This window comes from Cryptomeria japonica, chromosome 10 (genome assembly GCF_030272615.1).
Source record: "Cryptomeria japonica chromosome 10, Sugi_1.0, whole genome shotgun sequence".
In the NCBI taxonomy this organism is placed as follows: Eukaryota; Viridiplantae; Streptophyta; class Pinopsida; order Cupressales; family Cupressaceae; genus Cryptomeria; species Cryptomeria japonica.
Window position 1 is genome coordinate 142,204,231 of NC_081414.1, and position 10,698 is coordinate 142,214,928.

Here is a 10,698-nt window from a genome sequence, read left to right on the forward strand (position 1 = left end):
TATGCATACATGTCCATTTTAACCATTGTTTATTTTAAGCACCAAAAGATGAAGTATTAGATTATGAGTGCAATTGATCTAATACTAATCTGATCCTTTCTGTAAATTTGCCATAGGCTGCAAATAGATGATTAGCTAAAAATTCAAATCAACAGAAAACAGAGAATCAAAAATTGACACAAGCGAATGCGTGATTATACCTGCCTGATTAAGTGACTCTGGATAAGTGACTGCGTAATTCTGTCAGGCCGAATGCGTGATTCTGACAGGGCGATTGCATGACCTTGAAAGGCCGATTGTGTAATGATAATAGGATGATTGTGTGACACACAAGTAGATAACACAAAAAAATAAATTGAAACTAAACTTGATCAGAAACTTGCAAAACCAATTGTGAGGCACAAGCTAGATCTCTCATCATCCATTCAATGTTAATTAAATCATATTTAACTTGATTTGAAAGAACCAAGTTGTTGTATATGTCAATCGCTGGTTGGTCTTCCCAATCTTGTATTTTCTTTTCTTCTTTGAGAACCTTTTGATAGAATTAGTGTGAGGCCCTACCCCGAACCATCATAGCATTTTAGTTATTTTCATGTTGGACCTACTATTGATACTACATTTTGATGCATTATGGACATAGATTTTATATGATCTAGTATTTGGAAAACATTGATATGATTATGTCATTACTTTGATTTGCAGTACTTTATTTTCATGCTAGAAAATTATGGATGCATGCTCTATAAACAATTTAATTCCATGATGATTATGACGATGTCATTTGGTAGATAATTGGAAACTTGATTGTTATAAATGAAATTATATGCGATGTTTGAATTGTATTCTTTCCATATGATAATATTATATGAGATTTTTGGAATTACTAATGTGCAAAGTGAGATGTGTAAGAAAATTAATCCATGTGACCATGGAAAATATTCGGCGAATCAAGCGTACACCTATATGCGTTTGTGAAGCCAAGGGTTGTGTATTTGGAGAGACAACACCTCGTTTGTAAATGTGTTTTAATTTGTAAATGTTATGCTTGGATGTGTGTTTAATTTGGAAATTTTTTAATTTATAAATTCCAAAAAAGGGGCATTTGCCATGTGTATTTTAGTGATGTGTAATTCTTTTTGTGCTATCACTTGACACATGTGTTGTAAGATGAGTTGGCAATGACATGTCCCTTTGAAGGAAATTTGTTTTACCAATGCATTTTTCAATTATCCTAGTATGGTCCCAAGAAAGTCTTGGATAGGGAGCCATTAGAAAGGTCAACTCAGGGTTGACCCGTAGGTAAACTTTGGGTGAGTTTCTAGGGGTTAAACTAACTCATAGGGTCAAGTTAGGGGCATTTTTAGTGGGCCATATGATGTACCTATGGATGACGACAAAATTTAGCCATGTGTCCACTCCCTAGGGACTGTTAGTCACCCAAAAAGTTGAGTTTTTCAAGTTGGCCAAATTTTAACTTTTGAGGAGCCTACTTAGGTTAGACAACCCTCCTCATGAGTAACATTTCTCTTCCCCATTCATTTTACCTTTTTGAGGTGCCTTGGCTAGAGATTTTGTAAGGTGTTGGGAAGACCAACCAATGAACATTCCTCACGCTTCCTAAGAGGATTGGAAAGAGTGAGGAGTGTCTTCTTAGGGAATAGTTTGGGAGGGAGAAGTTTGATCACCCACTCTCCATTTTGGAGACTTAGATTCTTGAGTAGTTTTTGTAAGTTTTTGGAAGGTTTTTGGCTAAGTCTTGAGGGGAAAAAATAGTGGATTTGGGCAGCTATTCTACAAGATTCATCATCCTTTTGGCAGATTTAAGCTTGGTTGTTTTTCTAGCTCATGTGTGTTGTTGTAGTTTTGAAAATATTGCTTGTTATAGTTGATTTCATTGTTGATATCTTAATGTGTTAGGAAGATTGTTGAGTTCTTCCCTATGTGATTCTTTTATTTTGTTATTGTGATTCTTTTGAGTTTTATTTTGGGAGTTTTCAAGGCCAAACTCACCCTTGGGAGGGTAGAGTGGCCTTGGGGTGAAGGGTTGTTTGATAGCCTATGAGTGTAGAGGCTCTCTTTGTAAGAGAGTGATTTACAAGGGGTTATGAGACCCTTGCTACATAGTATTTTGTTTATGCAATGGGGGTCATATGGGGAGTTTGTTGGCTTGTATGTCTTGGGGGACATAAGGAATTGTTGGGACAAGTTTGGAACTTTTGGATGTGTTTATTTTGCAGCCTTGCAATGGCATTATCATCTCCTACTTGCAGAATTCACCTCTAGGTATATGGTCCACCTTCACCCCACTTGAAAAGTCACATAAGTGACATTGTTTATCCTTGGGTTCGGAGTGTTAATGTTGTTGTGATTTTCCTTGCTTGTATGTGTGTATCTTGTCTAGCCTTGGTTCTCCTAGCTTGGGGGTGGCTTTTTTTAAGCCTAGGTTGGGAGGTGAGCCTCCATAGTCACTACCTACAAGTATTTATTGCATGTTTGTTTGAGAAAAGATTGGAAGGAAAATCTTTGAGTGGATCCTATTTTTATTTTGTATTAAGAAAGTAGATGTATTTGTAAGCCCTCATTTGGTATAAATATGAGGCTTGACTTTGTAATCTCCCTATTTTAGTGAAGGAAATCAAGATGTAATAAACATATTTATTTGATTAGTTCATTATAAGAAATAAATAGTAAAGAAGAATTTGAGTTATTTCAATAATTCTGTTTACTGCTTGTGAAAGATGAAAATAAACTTGCTTTCTGTTTTTATTTAATAGTAAAATGAAAACATGTTAAAAGAGAAAAATAGATGTAGCTTTAGGTTGTTTCATTTTTCTTTTATGTTATTCCCTAAGAAAAAAAGAAATGAAATTATCTAAATGCTAGTAGTGCAGTTTTTAATAAAAGAGGAGAAATATTTATTTATGTCTATAGTTAAACACCAAAAATTATTAGGCAACTTAGAAATGGTATTTAATCTTACAACGCATCTTGTTGTTATTAAACCAATGAATTTTAGAAAGGTTTATATTGCAGTTGTAAATAAAATCATTTATGCTGATTTTTCTATTCTGTAAATACATTTATTGCTATTATATTTTTTTTCAAATCTGGAAAATACATGTAGAAATGGAAAGTATTTTTGTAAATCTAGTTATAGTTAACTTAAAGAAAAAGGAGAAACTATATGTTATTTAAAAGAAAATAGAAGCTATTCTATTATGTTATTTATGAAGATATGAAAAGAAACTGATTTAAATATATATATATATATATATATATATATATATAGTAATGACTATGACTAATGTTTTAAAAAATAAACTGCATCTAACTGTTGTATTTATTCTAAAATAAAATGAATAATACATATTCTGCATCAAAGTTGAAATAAATAGATTTAATAAACTATGAGAAATGTGGAAATCAAGGAAATGTTAATTTATTCTAAGTATTCTGGTTTTTTCATATTAAAATTCTGAGAATAGTTTGCAAAAAAATAAAATACTCATGTACATATGTACCCTAAAATATAGATTATAATGCTTGTTGTTAAAACCCAGGGATATATATATATATATATATATATATATATATATATATATATATATATATATATATATATATATATATATATATATATATATATATATATATATTAATGTTTTATAAAAAAAATAATAACCTAGCCAGCCACTATGGGCAATTACAGTGGGTGGCTGCTGCCACTGTGCTTAACCACGGTTGGCAACACGGGGCCGCCACTGTGGGTAACCACAATGGGTGACATGGGGCCACCACTGTGGGTATCCACAGTGAGCGGCACACGGTCGCCAATGTGGGTAACTGCAGTGGTTTCCGAGTGCCCCTCTACCCTTTGCCATGCTAATCCCCCCTCCCGTCCTCCACCATGGCCGCCTCCTTCGGCCTCCCTTCACCCATGTCACCGCCCTGTTCAACACACAACAAAAAAAGAAAGAGAAGAATTTAGAACAAGCAGCCCTAACCCAATTTCGGGCTAGGGTTAGCTTGATAAGAATAAAAGATAAAAAGAGAGGAAAGAGTTAGTATAAAAGAATAAATCAACCCTTGTTAGGGTTCGGATTAAAATATTAATATAAATGAAATGAGGGGGAAATTCCTTTTGAAATTTGAATTTAATTAGCCCCCCATTTATCTATAGTCAATGTGTAGGATTAATTAACCCCTAGTATTAATGTAAACTTTTGACCTATGAGGTCATTGTTGGTCAATTATATAATAGTTGGAATTTAAATATCTAAGGGGATTTAATTCAACTTTAATATAAAATTATTATTTTCCTTGGCAAATATTATAATTGATTTGGTTAACTTTATTAGTTAAATTTTAAAAGCATATTTGAGTAAGTTCAATTAATTATTTTTAATATGAGATAACATTATTTCATTTAGTGTTGAGTATTTTAAATACAGTTGAGATAGTTAATATCTCTTGATCCTTTGGGGAAAATTTTAATTAGGAAAAATTAATTAAGTAAAATTAATTAATTAAGTTGCGAAAACCCTTTTTAAGGAATAGTTAGTCTACTCTAATTATTGACGCATTAATGACAAAGTTGAATTAAATCAACTTAGGAAACCAATCTATTTAACCCTGCGTAAAAAGGTCCAAGCAGTCCATCATCACAGAAGTCAAGAGTTTTTTAGGTGTAGTTCAGTACTGGAGGAAGTTCATTGCAAACTTCTCTTTTATTGCTTCATCATTGCACACATTGACCAGTACGAAGGCAAATTTTCAGTGGGGAGGCCCACAACAGAAGGCTTTCAACACTTTGAAGGAAAAGTTAAGCACTGCACCAGTTCTAGCTTTACCAAATTTACATCAACCATTTGAGATCAAGAAAGATGCGAGTGGGTTTGCCTTGGGAGCTGTACTCATGCAAGGAGGTAAACCAATCTGCTACCACTCTAAAACTTTTTCAGACGTAGTAAGTAACTATCCCACTTATGATAAGGAACTCTATGCTTTAGTTTAGAGTGTTAAGAAATGGAAACACTACTTAATGGGCAAAGAAACTGTAATCCACACTGATCATCAGCCACTTCAGTATTTGCACTCACAGTCTAAACTGCAACAAAGTAGGCATTTTAGGTGGATGGGTTTTCTTCAACAGTTTCATTTGGTAATTAAGTATAAGAAAGGTGTCCATAACAAATTAGCAAATATGCTCTCTAGGCCTCCAATTAAGAATGCTTTGATAATCCTTAAAAATAGTTCCATGGTTCGTGAAAGTTTTCAGGAACAATATGCTAATGATGAGAACTTTAAGGATATATATGCAATTTTAATCCAAGGTAAACATGTAGAAGAAAAAGATTACTATGTGCAGGATAACTTGTTGTACCACTTGGGTAAACTATGTGTTCCTAAAGATGAACAGGCACAGGTGATTCGAGAAGCACATACCTCTTTGATTGCAGGGCATTTCAGGGTAAGTAAAACATTGGTTCAATTGCAGAAGTATTGTTACTGGCCTCATATGCAGGAAACTATTACAAAGTATATAAAGGGATGTGTAATGTGTGCAACCAGTAAACCAAGTAACAGGAAATTGGGTTTGTAATCACCTTTACCTGTACCATCCCGTCCATGGGAAAGTGTGTCTATGGACTTTGTGGGGGGTTTACCTATGTCTAGGAAGGGTCATGATTATTTGTATGTTGTTGTTGATCGGTTCAGCAAAATGTGTATTTTAATGCCATGTTAGGGTTTAGGGTTTAGGGTTTAGGGTTTTATATTAAAGATTATATTAAAGGATTATATTAAAGATTATATTAAAGATTATATTGGTGAGTCTTGTAGTTTTCTTGGCTCTATTCCAACTGTGCTTCTACTGCCTGATGGATTTCTTGGACCTTCTGGATGAACTTTAAATCCCTTTCTGCATCATGGCATCCATCTACAACATCGTCCTTTCCAAAAGCAAAGTCCATTGGTGTCTTTGGCAAGTAGCCAAAGCAAGTCTCAAAAGGAGACCTCTTTGTAGAAGAATGTGTTGCATGGTTGTAAGCATGTTGCACATAATGAAGATTCTCATCCCACAACTTAGGATGCTTGCTACAGTAACCTCTAAGAAGATGAACAACTGTCCTGTTGACTACCTCTGTCTGTCCATCAGTCTGTGGATGGAAGGCTATACTCTTCTTCAGCTTGGTGTCCATGAGTCCCCACAAAGATGACCAAAATTCCCCTAAGAATCGAGAATATCGATCTGATACAATAGAAGTAGGTAACCCAAAATGAACCCATACAAATTGGAAGTACATATGAGCTGTCAGTTCAGCAGTGACCTGTTTCTTACATGGCATTAAAATACACATTTTGCTAAACCGATCAGCAACAACATACAAATAATCATGACCCTTCCTAGACATAGGTAAACCCCCCACAAAGTCCATAGACACACTTTCCCATGGATGGGATGGTACAAGTAAAGGTGTGTACAAACCCAATTTCCTGTTACTTGGTTTACTAGTTGCACACATTACACATCCCTTTATATACTTTGTAATATCTTCCTGCATATGAGGCCAGTAACAATACTTCTGCAATTGAACCAATGTTTTACTTACCCTGAAATGCCCTGCAATCAAAGAGGTATGTGCTTCTCGAATCACCTATGCCTATTCATCTTTAGGAACACATAGTTTACCCAAGTGGTACAACAAGTTATCCTGCACATAGTAATCTTTTTCTTCTACATGTTTACCTTGGATTAAAACTACATATATATCCTTAAAGTTCTCATCATTAGCATATTGTTCCTGAAAAACTTTCATGAACCATGGAGCTATTTTTAAGGATTATCAAAGCATTCTTAATTGGAGGCCTAGAGAGCATATCTGCTACTTTGTTATGGACACCTTTCTTATACTTAATTACCAAATGAAACTGTTGAAGAAAACCCATCCACCTAAAATGCCTACTTTGTTGCAGTTTAGACTGTGAGTGCAAATACTGAAGTGGCTGATGATCAGTGTGGATTACAGTTTCTTTGCCCATTAAGTAGTGTTTCTATTTCCTAACACTCTGAACAAAAGCATAGAGTTCCTTATCATAAGTGGGATAGTTACTTACTGCGCCTGAAAAAGTTTCAGAGTGGTAGCAGACTGGTTTACCTCCTTGCATGAGTACAGCTCCCATGGCAAACCCACTCGCATCTGTCCAAATCTCAAATGGTTGATGTAAATCTGGTAAAGCTAGAACTGGTGCAGTGCTTAAATTTTCCTTCAAAGTGTTGAAAGCCTTCTGTTGTGGACCTCCCCACTAAAAAGTTGCCTTCATACTGGTCAATGCGTGCAATGATGAAGCAATAAAAGAGAAGTTTGCAATGAACTTCCTCCAGTACTGAACTGCACCTAAAAAACTCCTGACTTCTATGACTGTACTTGGCTTAGGCCATTTTACAATACAATCGACCTTCGCAGGGTCTACTTTTAGTTGACCATTCCCTACGACATAGCCTAGGTACACTAAGGATGTCTTAGCAAACTCGCATTTAGACATCTTTACAAAAAGTTTTTCTTTCCTTAATACATCAAGGATTTTTTTAACATGAATTACATGATCTTCCCAAGACTTGCTGAATACAAGAATATCATCTAGGTAGACTATGACAAAATCATCAATAAAAGGACGAAAAACATCATTCATGACTCTCATGAATGTAGCAATCCATCAGGCAGGAGAAGCACAGTTGGAATAGAGCCAAGCAAAATACAAGGCTCTCCATGACAAGCATCGCATAGATCATCATTTTCAGGTTGGTGACCGTGTTTGGTTAGATATCAGCAAGGAAAGAATGCAAGTTGAAGGAAGGAAGTTGAAGCCAATCAGATATGGTCCTTTTGAGATCTTGGAAAAGATCGGTACCAATGCCTTCTGCCTTAATCTTCCTCCATACATGCAGATTTACTCAGTTGTCAATGTTGAGAATCTGAAGTTGTATGAACCTCCAATGATCTTGGATGAAGACACTGACATACAGGTTCCATTAGTTGATGATCTCTCACCAGAGTACATGTCAGAGTTGCCAGAAGATGTTATCCTTGACAAGAATGTTAGAACATCACAAAGAGGACCAATTGAATACCTCGAAGTGGGACTAAAGGGGATGCATCCAAGAAAGGCAAGCTAGATGGAGATTGGTAAAGTGAGGGAACTTTATCCTCACTTAATTTCCAAGTAATCAAACTTTCAGAGGTTCGAAAGCTCTCCAATGGGGAGGCTTGATCCAGGGGATATTTTCACCAAAAAATTGAAGTATCTCCAAAGCTCCAAAAATCAGCATCATGGTAAAGTTCTTGAGATCCTGAATCCAATGCAACTTGAATAGGCAAAAAAGGAGTCCATACGTCCGAGTTATGGCCGGTCAAAGTTTGGTCAAACCAAGTATGGAGGCAGTCAAAAGGTAAAAAACAATCATCCCAAAAGTGATCAACAATGGGTTTCAAATTAAAGAGCTCGTCGAAAGCTTTCCAACGATGTTCGTTTCATCAAAAATGAAGTCCGTATGAGAAAGTTATGGCAGTTTGCATGTTATTTTATTAAAAAAAGTTGGATAATGGGTGGAGAGATTCGAACCCATAACAACTTGAAACTAATTTTCCACCTTCACCGCTAAACCTCAACTTGCACATGCTAATTATAGGCGGCAGTTTTATTTTAATCTTTATCCGAATCGCCTTCTACTTAAAAAGAAGCCGGTGGGGTTTGAACCCTTGACCACCGACCTCCTAAAATTTCAGGCGGCCGTTGTGCTATGTATAGCATTTGGTATTATATTGGCATGTTTTATATTTGAACATTACTTTAAACCGCTAACCTTATTTAAATAAGGTTATTTGTTAAAAACAAACCCCTAATAATGGAGTAAAATCCAAACCATAAAATGGAAAGAGGATATCTACGGGATTATTTTTTGGTTTTGGTGGTTTTAGCCTAATTATGGCTAATTTTATGTATAAAAGGGGGTATTAGGCCTTTGAAAATCATCTAGGTGATGAGAAGGAGATTATGAACTGGAAGGCTTGCTGATTATTCCTGCACATTGGAGAATAAAGTTGCCATTGTGCTTGAAGGGAATATCTTGTAACATTTGTAATTGTTTTTGGAGCTAATTGGATCGGTTCCCCTATTGGAGCAGGACCCTGTGAGGCCTCACCTCGACTCAGTTTGACATTCAGTGGATTTTATATTTTAGACTACTATGGATACTTTGTTTTGATGCATTTTGAGATTTAGAACTTTTATGACTTCAGGATATTGGATAACATTGCTATGAATTGATGTTTTACTTACATGCTTTATGAGATAGAACACTACATGATTATTAGATAGAATGATATTGCAATGATAGATGTCGTTAATGAAGTTGCAGGACTTTACTTTGAATATAGAACTATGATGTATGTTTAGTTTATGTGAATTGGGATGAAAATTGCTTATGTGAATTTGCTTGACAAAAGATGTATTCAATCTGTGCAGATGAAAATTGTATGCAAGTAATGATGTGCATTGTTATATTATTGAATTATATTTTATATGAATATTTGGGAGTACTAATGTGTACATTGAGATGCGCAGGAAATTTACCATGTGACCATGGAAAATTACGGAGAATCAAACCTAGACTTATGTATGTTCGTAAAGCCAGGGTTTGTCTATTTGGAGAGACAACACCCCGTTTGTGTTGTATTTTATTCGTATCAGTATATGCTGCATGTGTGTTTTGTGTTATTTAAATTTATTGTGTAAAAACCTCAAGAGACAATTTCATGTTTATTTTTGTAAAAGTATTTTATTAGTGTCACTTGACACATGTGAGGATTTAAATTTTAATATTTTATCTTGTCTCTTGATGGGAAAGTGTTAATTATTATTAATTTTAAATAAAATAATGTGTTGTCAAAAAGATATTTTGAGAATATAATATTTGGTGTGGTCAACTTATGTTTGACCCGAAAATAAACTTCAGAGGGGTTTAAAATGGGTTAAATGAACACCTAGGGGTAGTTTTTTAGGGTTTCCTAAAGCCCATAAGGTATACCTAGGGGTTAGGGGTAATTTTAGGCAAGTTTCTACTTTATTATGATCTTTTTAACGCTTTAAAAATTGGCTTTTTTGAGTTGAGCGAAAATTGAAAATTGAAGGAAAATCAAATCCAGATTTTCCCTCTTGGAAGGAAAGTCTTTTTGCATTTTTGCTTTCTTCCTTCCTTTTGTTGATTTTTTTCTTAGAATCCTGTGAGAACTCAGTGAGTGAGCTTCTTAAGGAAGATTTTTGGGAATAGCTGATTAATCACCCACTCTCCATTTTTGGAGACAGAAGAAAATTTGGAAAATAATGTTATGGGATAAAGAAATTGATTAAGGAAAAATAAAGAATTGTGGACTGGGCAGCTCTTCTTCAGATATCATTATAACCTTTGGGCAGAATAAGGTTGGTTTCATTTTTACTTTTAATGTCTAGTTTTGTTTATTTCTGAAAGTTGTTGAAGAAGGAAATCTGTATTCTTGAAAATGGATGTTTGAAAAACTTTTGGTTTGATTTTTGAATGAATGTGTTTTGGGAGTTTTCTCAAGATCTCTCTTTCTCTTGGGAGAGAAGAGGATCTTGAGGGTGGTAGCAGTGACAGCCCTCGAGTGAGAGACTCTC

General features: G+C 34.9%; 1 protein-coding gene across 1 annotated transcript; it reads left to right on the top strand.

The window, feature by feature from the left end:
* The first annotated feature begins 7,843 nt into the window (after positions 1 to 7,843).
* Positions 7,844 to 8,179, top strand: LOC131858820 (uncharacterized). The gene has a single exon (XM_059212270.1). The coding sequence runs from the start codon at positions 7,844 to 7,846 to the stop codon at positions 8,177 to 8,179; it is 336 nt and encodes a 111-aa protein (XP_059068253.1).
* Positions 8,180 to 10,698: the final 2,519 nt, after the last annotated feature.

What these genes read in the sequence shown, in the direction of transcription:
- LOC131858820 (XM_059212270.1), top strand. Translation starts at nt 7,844, where the DNA reads ATGCAAGTTGAAGGAAGGAAGTTGAAGCCAATCAGATATGGTCCTTTT.